At 39.9% G+C, this 22,589-nt stretch overlaps 1 protein-coding gene across 1 annotated transcript in view; it reads left to right on the top strand.

Annotated features, from left to right (window-relative positions):
- Nucleotides 1-22,266, top strand: part of slc27a6 (solute carrier family 27 member 6) — a 30,257-nt gene extending 7,991 nt beyond the window's left edge. The window contains exons 3-10 of the mRNA XM_085794137.1: nucleotides 1,634-1,792; nucleotides 4,880-5,004; nucleotides 6,866-7,060; nucleotides 14,077-14,167; nucleotides 14,262-14,460; nucleotides 17,494-17,591; nucleotides 17,692-17,822; nucleotides 19,000-22,266. Of these exons, the coding sequence (XP_085650263.1) occupies nucleotides 1,634-1,792; nucleotides 4,880-5,004; nucleotides 6,866-7,060; nucleotides 14,077-14,167; nucleotides 14,262-14,460; nucleotides 17,494-17,591; nucleotides 17,692-17,822; nucleotides 19,000-19,176 (1,175 nt within the window). The 3' untranslated portion in view covers nucleotides 19,177-22,266. The remainder of the gene's footprint in view (nucleotides 1-1,633; nucleotides 1,793-4,879; nucleotides 5,005-6,865; nucleotides 7,061-14,076; nucleotides 14,168-14,261; nucleotides 14,461-17,493; nucleotides 17,592-17,691; nucleotides 17,823-18,999) is intronic.
- The last annotated feature ends 323 nt before the right edge of the window (nucleotides 22,267-22,589 follow it).

Raw genomic sequence — 22,589 nt, 5'->3', positions numbered from 1 at the left:
AAAAGTTTTAGAACTCCCCATTTGTCCCAGTTGTGTATAATTCCAGTGAATAATATAAAATACTACAAAGGTCACAGTAAAATGTTCGAGGTCTCCAGAAACCGAATTGTCATTCAAATTTCATACAAATGGATGGAAGTTGGAGCTCTGATGACTGACAGACTCTGTGGGTTACTGGGTCACTGCACCCTGTGATCACCATCACCAGTAACTGGTTGGTCACAGCTTCATCGCACTGTGACATAATGAACCACAACATTGAAAATTTGGGGTCTGTGTGTCTGGTTTGAGGCAGTTGGAGAGTGGAGAAAAAGTGAGGAGGCAAAGACTCCAGTCCCACAATCCGTGTTGTTTATTAACTAACCACACCTCAACACCTCAACCTTACCATGCAGCTGCATGACTGTATCTTATCACACATGCACAGAACAGAAACCACACATTCCCTAAATGTTACTCTGAGGTGGAGGAGCTCACAGAGTGTGGAGCTCAATGACAGTCATCCACTTCCATCAAGGAGCACTGCTCAACTAATGGAAAATAAAGTGAGGGCAGGCTGATATACAGATACAACCTTTCCTATATCTGTATAAGGTAACACAGTACGTCCTAAAGGCAGCATAAAGCTAGGATTAATGTATGAAAAGAAAAATAAACAAATTGTAGTGACCCTTTCTCTTACAAATACCCAAAAAAAGGAATCAAGTAGGCTGATTGAGTAGTGGTTTGATGACGTGTGCAGAAATGAGTGTCCTGATGAAGTTTCTAACAATAACCAAGATTGATTTTCTTTGTGTTCTCTGTTGTTACTTAAATAACAAAAACACAAATTGTCTGCAACAAAAGCTTTCTATTTTCCAATACAAACAACCTACATACATTCAACACAGTCAGGAAAGTGTGTGCTTCTAGTATCAGCTATCAAAATAAAACACAAATAAACATGAATCTCTTCTCATCTCTTTTAACATTTGGATGTTTGTCTTGCCTTCTGGCCCCCAAAATGTGAGAATTGACTAAAACAAATCTGTAATTTTCAGGCTCCCTAGGTTGAAATCCAGGTGGTTTTATAAGCTGTTCCCTCAGTTGTCTTCCAGTGATGTAACTAGTTTTCAAATTTGCACAATCCCACCCCTACCTGGTACCAGTAGAAGGTGCAGTGGTTTATTTACATTTAAAGGGACAGGCGTTCTGAACAGGGCTGTTTTGAACAGATGAAAAAAGAGCTGTGATGTTTGATCCTTGAGGTATTTTGACTGAAGCATGTCACAGACATGTCTTTAAGACACCTGGGAACTATTTGAATTTGTGGAAAAGGGGCAGAATATGTCTCCTTTAAATCTGAAGTCATAATGTCAGTGGATCCAACTAAAGAATAAGACAGGACCTCATGTTTTTATCTCCTTATATTAAAGATTGGATGTTAAAAACCAAGCACAATCATTTAAGAAATGTTGTTTGTTTCCATACTGAAGTCAGAATCCTGTTGGGGTTACTAATGTTAACTTTGTCAAACATGAAGTTGTATTGTCTTTGAGTTAGCGTGTGTAGAAGCAATAGCTGTTGGACTGGACAGAATGTATCACTTGTATACCATGTACTGTAATGCAGTATCATGTGTTAATTTCCCCAGGACTTCCTAAGGCTGCAGTGATCACCCACCTCCAGAGCCTGAAGGGAGCAGCAGGCTTTTGGGCGTTTGGGGCAACAGAAGACGATGTGGTCTACATCCCTCTGCCTCTGTACCACAGCGCAGCTTCTCTCATCGGTATAGGAGGAACCATAGAGCTGGGTAGGCCCCTGACTTTTTCATGATCCTCATCTTAATTCTTTGTATTCATCATATTATATGCATCTCTTTCATCTGACAAGTCAGTATCTACATTAGGGACGCTTAATATTGGTTAAATATATTTTAGTAAATTGCCACCATTAGAAGTCAAAGTTGTTTTGTTTTGTTTTGAGATTACATGTGTGTGTACAGATGTTGAGAAACTATCACAGTGTAAAAACATGGTGATGGCCTGGCCAGTTCAGGAGTCATTAGGATAATTTTTCCCGTAATTCTAAGATGATTTATCAAAGTTTATTTGCAATGCTGTGTAATTTCTACAAAATCCAAAAGTATGTGTGTTCATATTTGAGTCAACTGTCCTGTTCCCAGCTGGAAAGGCACATGTCTCTCTCAGAAAACCATGGTATAGATGTGTCATCACTGCCACATTAATTTTCAGAGTCTAAATGATCATGTATTGGCTCATTTAAACACCTGAACAGTAATTACTAACAGTTTTATTAGTTAATCGTTACATACATTGTACTGTCCTGCCTCAACCCTGAGATTCTCTGCACATGTAAAGCTTATGTGTCTATTACTGGGCAGTCTTTCAGCATATCATGGTGTGGATGAACGTTCTTATCCCATCCCATCCCTCCTTAATGGAGCACCCCAAGAATCTGTACTGGGATCTCTCTGCAATAGATATGCAGATTACACCCAACTACGACCACACTGATCTGGGCTCGTCTATCTGACATATCCACATGAATAAAGGAACATCACCTTTAGTTTAACAGAAAAACAATCCATCCAGCCATCACAATATCAACAAGGTCATTAGAAACTGGGTGACCATGTTGTATCTATCTCCTGCTCTACACAACACTAGAAAAATCAGGTCTTATCTGAATCAATAAACCACCCAGCTGCGTCTGGGCCGTGGTGGTTATCGCTTGTTCAACCATTGCAGTGATCATTTTGGTGAATTTCCAAAATAAATAGAACCGGGTGACAAATCAAGTCTGTCCCAATAGATGTTTGTCCTTGTGTGTTTTCGACCACATGGACTTTGATAGGCTGTTTTGTTTCTGACAGCGGTATGATGTCCTCACCTCAGCCACATGCTTTTACGCATCATATGATTTGAGCTCCATGATGGACACAGAGAAGCACAGAGAGGCACACTGTCCACAGTCTAACTGCTCAGCTATGTGACCCCTTTGAGGACCCGCTGTTTCACTTCAACTAGCAGCTTAAATAGAGGCCGTGGAGCAGGAAGTGAACACTAGAGACTGTTATGGTGAATGGAGTTAGTTATGGAGTCTTCTCCAGCTGGCAGAGGCCGACATCCCACCGGGGTGCACTAACAAACCTTGGCGAGGCCAGTGACCTGATAGTTTTATTTGTTGAAATGTGATAAACCTTTAGCCTTTAGACCGTCCACCTGGTGGCAGCTGTCAGACCAGGGCTAAACAGCCAATGAAATGCACTTTCCTAGATACCGTGACCTTGTTGAAAAAAATGCCATGACATTGAGGAAAGATGTGAAGGAGAACCGTTAGTCAGTGGAGTGGTTTCCTGGCTGGTCAGGAACTACAGAGAAGAGGAGGAGCACTTCCAATACACTGAGCCGCCATTACAGCAAATAAACCGCTTTCCTTATTAATAATAAAGGAGGCAGAAGAAGAACTTTACAAAAGATGTACCTCCAGCTCTACATATCAAACAGAAGGACTGGCCTTGGTCGTTACATTCTGGAGCAGAAGTATAAAGGCTAAACTGTTGACGATGGAAGCTGTGGCAGATCTGTGGTCCCAGTGGTTCAGCTGGTGTGGTGTGAGACATTTGGACTTAGTTTTTGCCCTGAGATGATCTTGAAGTGATCAAACTTAGATTTGCCTTTGAACCTTTTCCACCAGATAACATGGCCCTGTTATTTGCAATAGATATGTTCAGTAGGGAAAAAGCAAGGTCGTTACTCTGTGCCCCAGTTTTTAAAAGACATCAAGAAGTTCTGTTTGAGGTTGGCATGTCTGTGTTTGTGCTGACGTCTTTTTATCTATCATCCCTCTATTTATTTAAATGGAAGCATTCAGATGTTGTAACTGACCCCTAACCCAGTGAACACACCGCATGCAGGTCTCTCCAGTCAAATGGAGACCATAACATTACTGAGGTGGACGAATCAGTCTCAAATCAGATTTTCTTTTCCACTGTTTTTTTTTTTTTGCATTGAACAAAATCAAAAGAGTTGATGAAAATTTAGGCAGTAGTTTAGATAGGAGAGATATCTGGATGATGACCTGCTGCCTGTTCTGTATATGTGGGTTTCAGTAACCAGGTTGCATGTGCATGTAAATACATCCTTCAGTTACACAAGTAACCAGGTTAACTCTGTTTATCTGAATACTATAGTACATGTGATTGATTTTTTTTGAGACCACAGGTAACCAGTCGAAACACTTCAACATTTAGACATGTTTCATATGAAGGAATTGGTTTGATTCATGCTGAGATGATGCACCTGATGGTGTATTTAACCCATCATCTTAGAACAAGTGATTGAAGTACATTGACCTGCATAACACAGCTTGTAACACACTGGACTGACACAAGTATCAGTTTGCATTTTATTAAGGTCCTATAGGTCATTTCAATAGTTGTACAGTGGCATGCAAAAGTTTGATCTCCAAAAGGAATAAAGTTACAGATGATATAGATATATATCTTTTACATTTTCAAACTGAAAGAAAGAGAAAAGGGCCCACAGCAAAGGTTTGGCCACCCTGCATAGTTAGTAGCTAGTAGCCTCCCCTTTGGAAACTATCACAGTGTGTAAATAGTAAATATCTTGTCTGATACCTTGGTCAAAGTTATCTGAGAGCTCAAGTCTCCTGGGTTTCCCATTCTTTTGCAGGGAATATTGCAGAAGAGTGTTTCTTGTTTAACTTTATGCCTTGTGGATCTTCCACTTGCTGAACTGTTCACATTAACAGACATTTTGGGGTGCCCAAACTTTAGCATGCCACTGTATGTAATAGACAATATTCAAAAAGGAGAAAATACTGAATAACATTGTTGTGTGTCGTTGTGTTTCAGGTGCAACCTGTGTGTTGAAGAAGAAGTTCTCCGCCTCACAGTTCTGGAACGACTGTAGGAAACATAATGTGACTGTTTTCCAGTACATCGGTGAACTGTGCAGGTATCTCTGCAACCAGCCCAAGGTAATCCTCAGAGTTCACAACCTCTCACACAACTGATGTCAAGCCTGTCTCTGCATGGATGTACTGACACAACCTTCTCGCACACTGTAGTATAAAATAGGCTTGTTTCTCTCCATGTTGAAAGGAGAATACGAACATTAAAAAGAATTGGATCTGTTTTATCCACTGATTTCATTTCCAGTTAATGAACAACAGAGTGAGCAGAGTCAGAGTGAAGGAGAAAGTCTCTTCTACTTTTGAATCATTCAAGTATCTTGTACACAACTGTGGCAGAAAGATAAGCACTGTCTTTGTTTTAGCGTGTGTGTCCTCCCATTGTGGAAACACACACACACATACACACAGAGTGAGAGCAGAGCTTGTCCTTCTTGAAGCTGGACTCAAAGTTCTCTTTGTCCACTCAGTTATGTGGCTGTGTGGGTGGAGGCCTGGCCTGGACCGTCCTCCCCAGTCTTTGGCAAATTAAAGATGTAGACACGTACAGTGTATGTGCACACAAGCATGAGCACTAATTACTGCTTGTGTGCTGCCTTTATGCGCAGGGAACAATGTGCAAGCAGGCATGTGCACACTGGAAACACTCTGTGCCACTAGTATCAACACAGTGGCAGCACAAGAGTGTTTTTATTAGAGGATTACATGTAGCTGATGACTGAACCAGTAGAGATCTGGTAAAGCCACCATCTTTAAAATATGATTGACAGGTCAGCTACATTTCTATGTAAGCAAACTCACAGCAAATTACAAATGTGCACAGATCATCTTATGTCATCTCTTTACTCTGCTTTTTTCTCCTGGTGGAACATTTACTAGCACTTTAAAGGGATATGTCAACATTTTGGCAAATTCGCCTATTGCAATAATCCCTATAGTTTTAGGAGTAGGTTTATTACCTTTAATTGTCGGTGCAAGCTGTTTTGGGATTGGCGGGGCAGAGACGTGAGCTGCTCAGCTAACACAACGGAGGCTCATGGTATTTCTACGCTTCCCTCGTCAAACTAAATACACAATCCAACAACTCCAAAACACTCTCATGGACAAGTTGTGACCTGCACATTCACCACACTATGAAATAATAATGTACAATTATGTAACACTACGACACATGAAGCAAATACTCTGAACTACTTTCGCTTTTGAAGTCACTCTGCCGAGCAGCCGTATCTTGAATGTAGTTCCAGTTACATACTTACCTCAAAAACAACTCTGTCTCGTAACGTTCCATTATCATCTCATAGTGTGGTGAATGTGCAGGTCACAACTTGTTCATGAGAGTGTTTTGGAGTTGTTGGATTGTGTATTTGATGAGTTTGATAAGGGAAAGCCCAGAAATACCGTGCGCCATGCAGAGCTCACGTCTCTGCCCTGCCGATCTCAAAATAGCTTGCACCGACAATTAAAGGTAATGAACCTACTCCTATGACTATAGGGATTATGGCAATAGGCGAATTTGCCAAAATGTTGAAATATCCCTTTAACACTCATTGGCCACCACAGTCTTCAACTGTCCACCATCGACTCCAGCTGCTGCCATAGCAACCTCAACCAAGGGCCTCTGTTGTTGCATTGGCGCCTAATAGAAACAACAGCTTGGCATCAATTATTTGCATTGGAAATATTGATTGAGCCGTTCTTATACTGTGTATTTCCATCACATTATATGAGTCAGTCTCTTTGGTCTTCAGTCCAATGGAAACCAGTGGTTGGATGTGTATGTTTTTGTTCATTTAATAACTTTTCCTGCATATTCTCATGTGTCAGCTTCTCGATTTTCAAACATTTACACGAAATTGAGAAAATCTGAGTCGCCACCTGTCAGATCTGTTCCGTTAACATCACCGCTTCCTTCTCCCTCCATCAGACAGACTTGGATAAAGTTCACAAGGTCCGGATGGGGGTGGGGAACGGGCTGCGGCAGGACGTGTGGCGGGAGTTCCACAGTCGCTTCGGGGGCATTAAGATGTGCGAGGTGTACGGGTCCACGGAGGGAAACCTCTGCTTCATGAACCACATCGGCAAGATCGGAACTGTGGGCCGCTCCAACTTCTTCTACAGGGTAAGCGCTTGGTTTCACCCACCTGGGAGGCAAAAATGAACTGTTTAGAACTTGTTTGTCAAAGGTCACAGGGCAAAGGTGAGTTTACTCAGGAAGAACAGTCCGACCTGTCCCTTACTGAACTGGACATCAGAGACGTCAGTCCAGTCCAGGTTTTTATTGACCGCACTGATGATTGTTGTTGCAGCACGTGACAACGGTCTGTAAGTTCAACTTTACCCTCAGAGGAAACTATGAGGCTCAGATAAAAAACAAAACAAAAGAAACATCATGTTGGACTCAAACTGAACTCCTTGCTCAGATGAATGCAGGTAAACCTCACCTTCATGAACAAACAACTCCAGGAGAAAAGTCCAGTGTTTTGCTTGCAGCGTGTTTGAGCTCAAACCTTCACTACACCCAGAACAGAAACCACAAACGTCTTGATCAAGTTGCCTTCTCTTATCTGTGACAGTGCACACAGCGGCCTGGGCTAATCAGCACTGAACACTCAACTACAGCTCATGGGAATGTCAATAGTTTTGCAGATATTTAGACATAAATCCAAATGTTGGACAAAATAAGACATCGAGCTGAATCACCAGCATCGGTAAGATTCATCCTCTGAGGACCATGATGAGTTGATGGTGAATTATTCTGTAGGATAAGGAACAATGACGGCTCCATAGATTTTCATCTTATACATAGGGATGTTTTAGTTGAGATCAAAGTGGTGGAAGGTTCTGGTGTCACCATGATGCTGCATGGCTATGAATCGAAGTGACAAGTGACATTTTTCAGTGAAAAGCTCTGAGTAGCAAGTTTCACAGTAGTTGTGTTGATGAAATAGCTCTTTCTGATGTCATTGGAGTTGTTTTGAACTCACAGAGGGAAATAGACTATTGTGTGTTAGTGGACAGTAGTCTAGTATGAGTGTTGATGTGCAAGATCTGCAGCGTTCATAGAAAGCCCAGAGCTGCACACACATATACACACACACACACACACACACACACACGCTGCATTACACACAAAACATTCCCAAGGAATGAATCATGAATCATTGACATTTTTTCCACTGTATCAAGTTTTTCCTGTTTGCTCTGCAAATGCAAGTGCATTGTGGGTAATGAAGTCTTTGCTATAGTTTGAGATTTTTCTAAATACACAATATATAGTATCAAATACAATGTCATGTCTGTGTCAAGTTTAATTTAAATTGCACAGTTTTAAAGATGCATGTCAAACAAATCAGCACAATCCAGAGAAAATACATCAAACAAAACAAAAAATGAATGAACAAGATAACTCATACATAAAACACTTAATTTTAAAGAATAAAGATTTCTACTCTGACTTCAAACACTCAAGAGAGTTTGCTGACCAGACGTGCTCAGTCTGAGACCGGGGACAGTGAAGCAGCAGTGTCCCTGTGTTTTGTGTCTAGTATGTGGTCCAGTTAACAGGCCTTGTTCAGGGAACCTTAGAGGCCGACCATGTGCAGAAGGCAGGAGGAGTCTGTTGGTGCACTCATTCATTCAGAGCCCTTCATGTCACGAGGAGAATCTGGAGCTCCAGTGCAGTGACGTCAGAGCTGGGGGGGGATGTTGATACAAGGTCCTAGTGAGTTCTCTTGTGATGGAGTCTGAACTAATTGCAAATGAGAGACAGCATCTTGGCTGAGAGACAGGAACAAAGTGCACACAGACGTGCAGTGATGGGAATAACAAAGTTATAAAATAACGGCGTTACTAACGGCACTACTTTTTTCAGTAACGAGTAATCAGAAAAGTTACTGTTTCCCCCGGTAACGCTGTTACTGGTACTGACAATAAAATGAGCCGTTACTTGACTCAAGAAGTCCCATCACAAAATAATAAAACAGTTGAAGTGTACGTTATTTACACTTTTTTTTAAGACCATCAAACTAGTCAGAAAAAAGCCGTTCATCTGGAACTAACCAACTCAGTATTCCTCCGCACAGGCAGGCTACGCGTCTTGAGTTGGTTAGTTCTAGATAGGTTATGGTTAGGGGGTTAGGGGAATCCAAGTAATTTGACATATTTGACCATTTTATAAAAAAAAGTAACACAATAATTACATTTCCTACTTTTATAATGTAATAACTCAGTTACTTTTTGGGCGAAGTAACTAGTAACTATAACTGGTAACACACTGGTTAAGCATGGAATACTGAATTCTTCATTTATAACACATGAATACTCATTAGTATGTAGTTTATAAACACAGTTAAAAATGTTTTACTCACCATGATAAGCACTAACTGTACATGTACTAATGAGTATTCATGCATTATAAATGAAGAATTCAGTATTTATTAATGCTTAACTAATGCTTAATAGTGTACCTATTATAAAGTGTTACCCTATAACTAATGACTTTTTAAAAAGTAACGTGCAGTAGGCGTACTAGTGCAGGTGAAAGTAACAGGACTGAATAAGTGACTTAGGTTAACTCAGCAATAACTACACCCTGACCACCACACATCTAACCCAGTTAGCTCTATAATAGGTTATACAAAGCCTGATAGAAGTATCAGTATGTTCCCAGTGAGGGAGAGATCCTGAACCTTTCTCAGAACCGAGGGAGAGAGGGCAGAGGTGTTGGAGGCAGACAGGACGACCAGGATCCAGAACCTGCTGCAGCCTGGTTCTGGTGGAGAGGATGAAGAAGCTTATGTCACCGATTGTGAATGGGGGCACAGAGTTTGTCTGATCCTGCTGAGTCAGGGTCAGACTGTGCTGTGACAACACTGAAGCAGGGAGTTGACTCAAATGCAGGAATCAAACCGGGTGAAAGTTCAAAATTACAGTCTTTAAAGGAATACAAAGTAGTAACAGGTGTGGCTGACAGGCCTGACTAACAGGTAACACAAAGACAATGGGGCAACTGACAGAGGGAGGTGCTGAAATCCGATTGGCTACAAGACACCGGTGAACACTGTATTTGTTGCCTTTGTATTTTTTTTCACAAACAGCATAGACGCATGAGGTCAGTCATTCCAAAATAAAACAGGAAATAACAATAGAAGTACAAGTCAGTTGTGACTGTCAGATTTACATTGATTAATTGTTGTTATTATTATTAATTATTGTTATTTAATATTGTTAGATCATCACAACAAACCTGCAGGTTGAAGCAGGAGAACACTGACTGACAGTCTCATGTATTTACACAACTGTCGATACAGAGCTCTAAAAGTCTTGAGAGCGCTGTTCTCAGAACATTATGTGAGTTTTGAGGTTATCCACTGAGGTGCACATGGTGAGCTGGGTGAACTGCAGTGAGTGGTGGGGGTAGGGGTAAACAGCTTAGAGGACATCTGTCAGGTTAAGTATTATCAAGTATTATCCAAGATGAAGCATTACAGGGCTCTGGACTGTGTCTGGGGTCATTATGATGTCATCCAGCGTAACAACTGTTACCTGACTTCTGACTCAGCCTATAATTAAATTAAATCTATAGCAATGAGGGCTGCATGATAATGTGATAACATGCACAGATAGTACCACTGTGATTTCAGTGTGGGTTGTTCATTTTCATGTTTAAGGATATACAATGGGTGATGTGATGCTTGTTGATCTTATATCTGACAATCATGTTTTTCTTTTATAAAAAAAGACCCAACCCCTAAAGAAATGAATAGAACCGAACACAATGAGCATTTTCATAATGTAACATAACGTAACGTAACAACGTAAAGTAACGCAAAGTAATGTAAAGTAACGTAATGTAATGTAACGTAACGTAACGTAACGTAACATAATGTAATGTAACATAATGTAACGTAACATAATGTAATGTAACATAATGTAACGTAACATAATGTAATGTAACATAATGTAACGTAATGTAACGTGACGTGACGTCGTAACATAACGTAACGTAACAACGTAAAGTAACGCAAAGTAACGCAAAGTAACGTAAAGTAACGTAACGTAACATAATGTAATGTAACGTAAAGTAACGTAACATAATGTAATGTAACGTAACATAATGTAATGTAACGTAATGTAACGTAACATAATGTAACGTAACGTAATGTCACGTAACGTAATGTAACTTAACATAATGTAATGTAACATAACATAGCATCTGTGACAGAACCCCCTATTAGCCTTCCTGTTAATTACAATTAACACTTACCAAATGTGCATCAGTCATTTTCTATATTGCACATTACATTATTAAATATTAATGAATCTAATATAATATCTACTTTTTTGATATTGACATTTTGCAGTTGTACTGACAAACAAATTTTGCCAAATTTAGTACTATATGTTTCATAATATTACAACACAGTAACAGCTTTATGATCTAATCCAGTTTCTGTCTAATTACAGTAAATTGTGATACAATAATAATATGTGTCATGGCAACGCTGTCTCGTGCTCAGATACTGTACATTACTCTGCTGAATCTCAGCTGTTGGGTAAAGATGTCAGCCTGAATAATTAGTAGTGGGGCTTAAGTTGTAAAGTCTGCTGAGACAGTCAGGATAGATGAGCGGTGAAGTGGCTCTCTCTGTGGCTGTCTTGGGTATTAGCCTTACTAATACTGGTCTGTGGAGCTGCTGTTAATCAGAGGACTTAGAAAAAAGAAGCTGCATGTGTTTAGCTTTAATCTCTGACCTGAGCTATTCTTAACCCTGTCTCAGCGGCTGTCCTACTGCCTCACACACTGTTATAAAAGAAAGTTATAAAAGTTAAGTTATAAAACATAATAATCTCAGGACACAGCTCCTCATTTAGTAAAGAGGATTGTCAGTTCTAGTTCCTAAGTTATTTAATTGCTAGATAATTGTAGGTGCTATTTTTGCATTGATATGGAATTTAAAGGAATATTGGGAAACTGGTTATATGAACATTATCATAATAATCAGAGTTCTGTAAATCGGAGGTGGTGTGTGCATTATACATAAATGCACAGATACTATGTATCAATGCACATGTTGTAGAGACGTAGCAACACTCTCCACACAGTTTCCTGGTGTGGAGTTGACTGTACACAGACCTCTGCTCCATGACTTCATCTTTTAAGCTAGGAGCTGTTACCAGGCAACAGAAGGAGGAGGAAGGAGCCGGTGGTACTGCACAGAGACGCTGATGTCACTCAGCTGCTCAGCTCGGGCAAAAGTTTGGGTTTTGGAGCCAAAATCTTGAATAAATAGTACCGGTAATAACTGGTCTCATACATTACACATGACTTCCTGTAGCTTTTCCTTCCTTGTTATACTCATATTATCATAGCCTGTATTGTTTGTGTATTCTGCCTGAAAGGTGTTAGAAATTCTTAGTGTGACATCGCTGAAAGGAGTACTGAGGTTAAATCTGAAAGAAAAAAGTGTTTCCGAAAATTTCTGCATTTATAAATATTCACTGTAAAATTCAGCAAAGAGGTTGGGATGACAACAACCTTTCAACTGCAGCTCACACTCTTTTCTATCACAACTCTGCAAATGTCATTCACTGAGGACTGTGATGTGTAGGAGGCAGTAGTTAAATTTAAGGCTGCTGCTTCTATTTGTGTGCTGAAAAAAAAAACATAGAAAATTACAATCTCCCATAAAAACCAGTCCATAAAAACTAAAAATAAACTTTTCATAAAGCCTGTGGTATTACATCCACCTGCTTTCTCCTGCTATGACCAGACAACAAGTCTGTTCTATTTAACCTGTGGGTAATTGTTCCACTAATGCGGTGTTTTTCAACCTTGGGGTCGGGACCCCATGTGGGGTTGCCTGGAATTCAAATGGGGTCGCCTGAAATGTCTTGTAATTTATAAATAAAATTACTGATACAAATAGGGGAGACCGGGGATGGTTGTAACATTTTTTGTCTCAGCTCTTATAACTTGCATAGTGTTCGTGGTAGGGCTCTCAAATTTTGACACAGAATACCCTCATCTGTCCACTACAAGTAGCAGTGCCTTGAACTTCTTAAACTATATCACATAATTCACTATTTGATGTCAAATGCAAGGAGTGCCAATGCTACCCCGGGTAGGTTGTAACACAGCCTGGGGTAAATTGTAACAGTGAGATTAAAAACTAAAAATTGAGACCAAACCAAAAAAACATGTATCTATGTAAGTTTATTGTGCATGTTCCAACACTAAAGCATCTTCCTGTGGTTCAGTATGAACAAAAAAAAAACCCATCAATGACGGCTAAATAAGCAGTGACAGTGGTGTGGATCCTAACATTAGAAAACTGTATTAAAGAACATATTCTGATAATACCAATGAAGGGTGTGCATGAATGGAAACCTTCAGCAGGAGGTTGGAAGCAGCTAATAATCCAGGTAAAATTCCAGGTAAGATGTTGACACTTAATGACACTTACCGGTAATAAAACAACAAAGATAAAAGGTGTTACAACCATCCCCACCCCTGTCAGCCATTGTTTGACCAGCTGCACCAGCATGGTGGTTTGATATAAACATTGATGAAATGACTCACATTTTACCTAAGAACCTGCTCTTTCATCTTATACAAGTTACCTAATTCAAACTTCAGAACTTGGATTTGGTCTAAAAGATTAGTTTCTGACCTAAAAAAAATGTTTTTGGGCTGTAAAACCTACACACTTCTTCATTGAGCCATTCAAATTCATATGCAATATCAGTGAGGGAGTGATAACACATGGTATTGATCACATAACTCTAATGTTATCCCTTGTTGGTAAAAGTGATGCTGTTACAACCATCCCCGGTCTCCCCTATAACTAATTATTATTCTTTTTAAAATTATGATTAAAAACCCCACACACAATCTTAAACAACTGTATTCTATACTTTCTCTTTCTTGAATATAAATCGAGTCCAAATAAAATGCAGCATACAAATATGTGAGCTGGGGCATCTTGATTTATGGCCGCGATCACAATCATCGCGGGGTCGCCAGAAAGTTGTGATGTCAAAATGGGGTAACGGGCCATAAAAGGTTGGGAACCACTGCACTAATGACTCTAGACAGCTTTGCCTCTTTCATGATAATCTAACTTTTAACTGCAGCTCCTGTTCAAATTCGACCTGGTGAGGTACGACATGGAGAGAGACGAGGCGGTGAAAGATCAGCGTGGCTTTTGTCAGCGAGTGGGAAGAGGTAAGAGAGCCGAGCTGCCGCCAGCTGTTCTCTGAAGGGCCCCGACCGCCCCAACAACATCTGGACTGATGCGAGTGTGGTTGCTCTCTCTCAGGTGAGACGGGGCTGCTGCTGTCCAGGGTCAGCGCCCTCAGCCCGTTCTTCGGCTACGCCGGCAGCAAGCAGCTGACGGAGAAAAAGCTGCTGAGGAACGTGTTCGCCAAGGGAGACGTCTACTTCAACACGGGAGACCTCATGGCCGAGGACCACGAGGGCTTCATCTGTTTCAGAGACAGAGTGGGAGACACCTTCAGGTACGGTCACGCCTCTTCAGACTTATGGTGCGTTCCGGGCAACCCGTAACTCGTGTTTTTCCGACCTGTTCCTATGGTTACCTGTTGGAACTTACAGTCAAACTCATAACTTCCCACCTGTGAACTCGTATGTACTCCCAGTTCCCAGTTGTAACTCGTAACTTGCCTGGAATGCTACAAACTCGTAACTGGTGACTTGAAGTCGTGACTTACGGATTCAAAAGCCTGCCTGGAACGCACCATTAAGACTTCAGAAAACTTTATTGTCTGTCATAGAAAATCTTCTTTGGCGTGGCTCATGTATAATTCTGTAACTTTACGACACATGAAGCAAATACTCTGAACTACGTGCGCTTTTGAAATCACTCCGCCCAGCAGCCATGTCTGGAATGTAGTTCCAGCTATGCATTTGCCTCGAAAACAACAACTATGTCTTATAATTACACATTATTATCTCATAGTGTGGTCAATGTGCAGGTCACAACTTGTCCACCAGAGTGTTTTGGAGTTGTTGGATTGTGTATTTAATGAGTTTGATGAGGGACAGGAGACCTGTACCATTCACCTCCATTGTGTTCACTGAGCAGCTCACGTCGCTGCCCCGCTGATCTCAAAACAACATGCACCGATAATTAAAGGTAATGAACCTACTGCTAGGGATTATGGCAATAGGCAAATTTGCCAAAATGTTGAACTATCCCTTTAACCTGGTGGTAGTAGGCAGACAGGGACATGTGGTCTTTGATGTTGGTCACCACGTCGTCCATATCATCCGCATATTTAAAAAGGGAGATGTCATTGCTGTTGCTGGTTCTATTGTTTGTGTAAAGGGAACATTTATTTTTCATCTTCAGAGACAGGAAACAAAGATGCCCTTGTGAGTGTGCAAAACATTGAGATGAAAGTTTGACTGTCCAGCTGCAGCAGCAGCAGCGTGGGCAGTGACTTCACTGCAGCCTGATCTACATCCATGATATTTACTAAAACGGATTTTCCAGCTTCTGTGGCTGTAATCTGTGCAGAGTGACCTCAGCGTAGGGCGCAGGCCAGAGATGGTATCAGAGATGGTATCAAACCTCAGGATTGGTTTGTTATCACTAGGGTCTTTGATGGCAGAGGGGCAATGTGGACTTAATCACAGATATCTAAAGAAATTACAGGCCCATTTAAACTTTTATTTTATTCTTCTAAGTAATAACAGGATCCAGGAGGAATTAGAGTCAAGTTTCTGAGATAGAGCTCCGAGAAAACCACATCCAAGCTGTTTTACATGTCACATGTCTGTGTTATTGACACTGGATTACACTGTCACCTTCAAATAGTCTTTAATATCTCCTCCAGACATGAAATAACTTCCCTGGATTGGCTGCTGTGTTTTTTTTCTCTGCACTGAGAACAAACATGAAAACAGCCTGGTCTGTCAGACTCCACACAGACGCTGGTGTCACAGTTTGTTATGTGGCGTAGTCAGCAGATGACTCATGTCAGTGTAAATCCTCTGGTCAGATATGACTCAACACAAGTGAAAGTTGTTCAGTCACTTTAGCACTGTCAACACATATTTTTCCTGACTGACTGTAGAACCTGGAGAATGAGAAGCATGTAGGCTACATACTGTATGTAAACAACAAAGCCTGTAGGAGTGGTTGTAAAAACACAACTGAATCTCACCGTGGTTCGCTGGATTCCCAAAGCTGTAGAAATTGCTTTGTAACACTTACCAGACTGATAGATGTCAGTGTTTTTGTTTTTTCATCTGTTCTTGAATTTCTTTAGATTGTGGCATGATCTCAACCTACTCTCAACAGGGGGGGGGGGTTACTTTTTCACATAGGGCCAGGTAGGTTTGGATAGTACAGAAGAGAATTTCTGAGATAAAAACTCAGAAATTCTGACATTTTATCTCAGAAATGACGAGTTTTTTCCAGAAATTCTGACTTTTTATCGCAGAATCCTAAAAAAAAAAATTCTAATGGTCTTCCGTCACATACCTTTTTTGCCTTAATAAATGAAATCATCATTTAAAAACTGCTTTTTATATTTACTTTGGTTGTCCATGTCTAATATTAAAATTTGTATGACAAATACGCAAAAAAGTAAGAAATCAGGAAGGGGGAAATACTTTTTCACAGCACTATAGCTTTTTGCCATGGTAACCAACATGAATTTCTAAATGTTCAAATTCAAACACGGGTGAGGCAGGACTGACAGAGTTTTTTCTCCTGTGATGACCACAGTGTATGGTCTGTCACATTTTCAAAATAAAGCATCATTCATTCCATGACAAAGAGCTACCTCGAAGTAAGAGTACCTCAACACTTAGTAGAAATTTCATTTATTTCATTTTCATTTATTAGTTTATTTCATAGAGACAGCGCATCACTAAACAACAGAGTTAAAAGAAAAACTGTAAGTGGGCCGGAGTTAGCCAACAAGGCTAGTTTTCGTCCGTTGTCCCTGGCCAGATGTTAAAGGCAACCTAAAACCTAAAAGCCAAAAAAAAGGGGGCAACAATTAAGTACTTTCAAAACACAACTTACATAACAATCTACCTAGTAAAAGCTCATAATAACAAGTAAAACGGGTAAGAAGTCTGACATACAGCATAACAAAAGCTTGCAGACATAACATGCAGACAGGGAGAAGAAGAGCGAGAGAAAGCAAGAGAGGAAAGTACAGCTGGAAACACATGCAAGTAGCACACAGAGCTAAGACATTAGCACAAACAATATCAGACATTACAAGGCAGGACATAAAATGGCAGGCATTAGGCAAGAAAACAAAAGCTAACAAACAGGAAAAAAACAAAAAAACAAAAACAAAACAGGAAGTGAAGTAGTAGTTAAATCAAAATATCCCACAGTAAAAGCACTACGTGTCTGCTCCTGGTGATCAGTAGGTTACCAGTGACTCCATGGTGAGGGAGTGAATACAGAGTGGTGATATCAATGCAGTGAATCAGTCTGAAACTGTAGTACAGCAGCCAGATTGTAATTCTTGATCACTTTGAATCAGTGTTTCCTCTGTTTTCAGGTGGAAAGGTGAAAACGTAGCGACCACAGAGGTGACAGAGACTCTGGGCCTGGTGGATTTTATCCAGGAGGTCAACGTGTATGGAGTGGAAATACCAGGTATGTTTCAAATGTTTTTGTGTGAGCAACAAAACGACAGAGGTTTGTCATCAAGACTGTTATTTCCCTGTAAGTCTGTATGAGCTGTGTCTGTGTCCAGGGCATGAGGGCAGAGCAGGGATGGCAGCCATGATTGTGAGACCAGGCCTCACATTTGATGGGAAGAAGATGTTTGAACACGTGAAGAGGGATCTGCCAACGTACGCCCACCCTCTGTTCATCAGGCTGCAGGTAACCAGCACGCTCGTCACTCACACTGACACATCATTCTGTGATACGACGACTGAGGTGCCACTGATACCAGGTCAGATTCATCTGTCTGCTCAGTGGCTCTCAGCCTGTGGGGTGGAGCCTCCTAGTGGGCTGCAGAAGTGTTGCAAGATCATATAGGCAGAGTAGTAAAATGTTGTTGAATTGATGCATTGAGTTCTAAAAAAAGAGTATAAAACCTTAGTAATAAGCTGTAGACAGGACAATAAAGGAAACTCAACATAATGACTCAGTCACACTGCAAAAACTCAAAATCTTTCCAAGAATATTTGTCTTGTCAAAATGTCAAAACGAATCTCTTTCCACTCAAAAGAAGACTCATCACCTAAAAAATGTACATGTTTTTAGATAATTTTCACTTGTTTCAAACAAATTTTTACTTTAAATAAGTAGAACAATCTGCTAGTGAAAGCAAGTTTTTTTGTGCTTGTAATAAGAAAGAAAAACTTGCCCCACTATCAGATTATTTCAAGTGAAAATATGCTTGAAAGAAGTAAAAAGTTTTCTAAAAGCAAGCTACTTTTTACTTATTTTTTTAAGTATAATGAGATTTGTTTTGAGATGAAATGACATTTTGACTAGAAATAAGACAAATATTCTTGGTAAGATTTTGAGTTTTACAGTGCAGTTCTACATGTATGCAGCAAGCATTTATTTTTTTTTACTTATTTATTTAGACTGGTGACTGATGACAAAATTAATAGCAACATCTATAATCTCTGCTTTACTAAAAAAAAAAAAAATGTTGTTAAAATGGTGTCAGACCAAATGATATTTGAAAACAAAATGTTTAATAACTGATATTTGTGGAATTTTTTTTCAATATGAATTTCCATCACTTAGACCAGGATATCTTAAGCTAGCCACTTTGCTGCAGGGCCACACCCCGTGTTTGTTTGCTCTCTCAGTTTGATTGTGCACTAAAAACCTGGAGTGACAGCTGGACGTCTGTTTTCAGCTCCATTAAACTAAACAGTGGTGTGTGGGAGGTGCTGTTTGGCCTCTGTGTAGTTATATTGTCTGATGTGGATCACCAGTGTTTTTCAGATTGCTCACTCAAATCCCAACCACAGGCGGTCAGTCCATCACAGAGCTTGTTTTTCTAACGTTGTGGCGTCTGTCGTCTGTTCCCCCTCAGGAGATCATGGAAACAACGAGCACTTTCAAGCAGCAGAAGTTCAAGCTGGTGCAGAGCGGTTTCAACCCCTCGACCATCACTGAGCCCCTCTATGTGTTGGACTACCAGCAGAAGGACTACATCCCTCTGACGGACAGTATCTACCAGAGCATCCTGGCTGGAGAGCGCAAGCTATAGACCTGACCGGTCTGGGTATGATGAGAAAACGGTGCACAAAGAAGGATGGGAATGAGCTCTGCTTATTGCAGTGTGTTGTATTTAATGAAGCCACGAGCCTGAAGTCAGGTGGAACCATGAACTGAGGTGTGGAGGTCTGAATGAAAACACTTAGTCACGTTAGTTGACCGTATACACAGGAACAGTAATGTTCCCATGAGCTATTATTGTGAGATGATACAGTGCCTTGTGAAAGTATTCATACGCCTTGAACTTTTTACACATTAGTCACGTTAGAACCATAAACCTAAATGTATTTTATTGGGATTTAATGTGATCGACCAACATAAAGTAGCGCATAATTGTGAAGTGGAAGGAAATTGACACGTGGTGTTGAAGATTTTTTACAAATAAAAATCTGAGAAGTGTGGTGTGCGTATGTATTCAGCCCCCTGAGTCAATACTCAGGCCAAAAAGTTCCATTTTGGTCTTTGATTTGTAAAACAATCTTGAACACCATGCATCATTTTCCTTCCTCTTCACAATAAGGCACATGGTGTATGAATACTTATGCAAGGCATTGTATTTCATATACTGTACAGACAGGTGAGAAATTAAAGGATTAAGCTGCAACATGAGGATGACTACGCCCTCATCTGCAGGGCAGTGTGGTCACTGATGGGATGATGTGTTCTTGTAGTCCAACCTGTAAGTCACCCTGCTTCCCTCCACTAAAAGTAAATGAGATTTTTGTATTGTGTTTTGAATTTTAACAGAAAACAATCTACTGTTCAGCAGGATCAACCTTCATAATGAAACTTCTCTGTAATGTTGAAGCCTGAACACAGACAGCAGAGGTAAAAAGCTAATGTTTGGTTATAAACCAGGGGTGCCCACACTTTTTCAGTTTATGAGCTACTTTTAATATAACCTGGTCTAAATGATCTACCCACATTAAAAAATGCTTAACATGTATTTATTTATACATAAGCCCACGGATAAATAGAGCAGCCCACAGATAGAACAGCATGGTATGTACACATACAGAATGGTATGTGCATTATATAACACAATATAACTGATACTCAGTAATATACCGTAACCCTTGGTATTACACATAAGAATTGACAGCATACTATAGGTGACAGGAGTAATTGGAACATTGATATATGATATATAGTATATTGATATATGAATACATTTATGGTCACGACCTTACTCTCATGACTTGCACTGAATGGAGTCAGCCAGGGCTGCACTGTCCAGACAGTAGCTGCTGGTAGCTAGTCAAGGCAAGGCATCTTTATTCATATAGCACATTTCATACCAAGGCAATTCAATGTGCTTTACATAAAGACAAAACATTTAAAAAGAATAGCATAAAACAGCATAAAAACAAACACATTTTTAAAAATAAAAAAAAATGTCAACATTAAACATTAAAAGCAGGAGCAAAGAAGAATATAAAAACCTTTAACCTGGATTTAAACGTACTTACAGTTGGGGCTGATCTCAGTTCTGCTGGTAGTTTGTTCCAGTTGTGTGCAGCATATCAGCTAAATGCTGCTTCACCATGTCTGGTCTGAACTCTGTGCTCCACTATGACCTGAGTCAGTAGATCTCAGAGCTCTACTGGCTTTATACTCTACTAACATGTCATTCATGTATTGTGGACCTAAACCATTCAGTGATTTGTAAACCAGTAGCAGGACTTTAAAATCTATTCTGTAGCTGACTGGGAGCCAGTGTAAGGTCTTAAGAACTGTGGTGATATGATCTGATCTCAGACTGGCCGTCCTGTATCAATCAGGTGGTAAACGCCATAGGGAGGATAGACTCATTCATCCATTTTCGAAACTGCTTCGTCCTAGCAATGGTAGATGATAGACTAAAATCTAAAAACAAAAAAGAATTTTGAATGTCACATGATCTACCCACACTACTGTACCTTTGCGATCTGCCGGTCGATCACAGTGGGCACCCCTGCTATAACCAACCTACACCACAGTCACATGACTACAGCATCACCTCCACTGACCTTGAGCTTGTAGTCTGATTGAGCTCTGAGCTCCTCTCACAGTAACACTGTGACCTTCACAGACAGAGTTCAGAGACTCCTCACTAAGCCATGTTATGTTGGTTTGCTCTTTAATTTGTCACCTGTCTGCAAATATATTACCCAGTACATAACATTCACAGTGTTGATCCTGACCAAACATGAAAACCATCCTCTACTTTATACTCAAAGTGTAAATTCAGAAGAGAAGGATAATAATATATGAAGAAATTAAACTTCTGAAGATGACCAAATATCATGAAAGTCATGATGTAAAGTCAATTTTGACGATTTTTTAAAACAATTTTAATGTCCCTTACACTGCACAGACAATCATCATTATACCTCAGTATATTGCACTACATTAAATCGTCCATTCATTGTTCCCTTGAAATTCCATTAAAGTGCCTTAAGTGAATCTAAACTCACAAACAGAAAAGTTCACAAAAAAAAAGTTTTGTTTTTATTTTTGCCGATCTGTCAAATTGAAATTAAAATGTCTATAAATGTATCCACAGATTTTCACTTCTCACAGATTTTTCTCAGGCCAGGTTTTAATACATCATTCAACAAATGAACCCACTGATGGCACTGACCAATCACAGTCAGTTCATATTACCGGTATTTATTTATGAAACAGAGTAATGAAATAGTGTCGTAACTATGAGAGAGTCTGAGTATGGAAGCCCAGAAGTGCCCGGATGTTTAATCATAGCACATGTTTGTCCTGTTTGTGTTTTTAATGCTGTGAAATGATCTCCTGTTTTCTTTTCTTTTCTTTTTTTGTTTCCTTTTTCTCAACTGAATTCTAATGTGTGCTGCTAAAGTTCTTCACAGACACTAACAGACAGGTCAGACCTCTGTTCACAGTTAAACACTGTTTTTATTTGCATCCTCACATCCATCATAGGATCAGGGCAGAGCTGGGACTTAAACCTCATTAAGTTCTGCTTGTGTATGTACACGACTCATTTCAGTCATGAACCCGTACCTCAGATTAGAGCTCCCATGGAAATGTTGTAGCAGGTAAATACATTAAACTGTTGTCAATGAAATAGTGAACTGTTGTTATTGCCTGAGCTATAGTTGTAAAGATGAATATTCAGAGGGTTAAAAACTGTATTTATATATGAAGGTGAACTAATTACAAGTTAAAGGATGTTTGTGGTTTATTTAAATGAGACTTTTTTATAGACATGTATTTATTGAGTTTTACAAAAATACATTTTAATACATTTAACAAGGCATATAACAGTATAAAAGAATCCAGTCCCCCAACCCCAAAGGAAAAATAAATAGTTAAAGAAAAAAAAAAGAACAAAACAAAACACAAAACTGGGTATAGACATTAAGTAATCATCCACAGCTTAGCATCACA

Source organism: Trachurus japonicus, chromosome 12, assembly GCF_045865225.1.
Source record: "Trachurus japonicus isolate A0001 chromosome 12, Traja_1.0".
NCBI lineage: Eukaryota > Metazoa > Chordata > Actinopteri > Carangiformes > Carangidae > Trachurus > Trachurus japonicus.
This window is presented reverse-complemented; position numbering and strand designations above follow the sequence as displayed.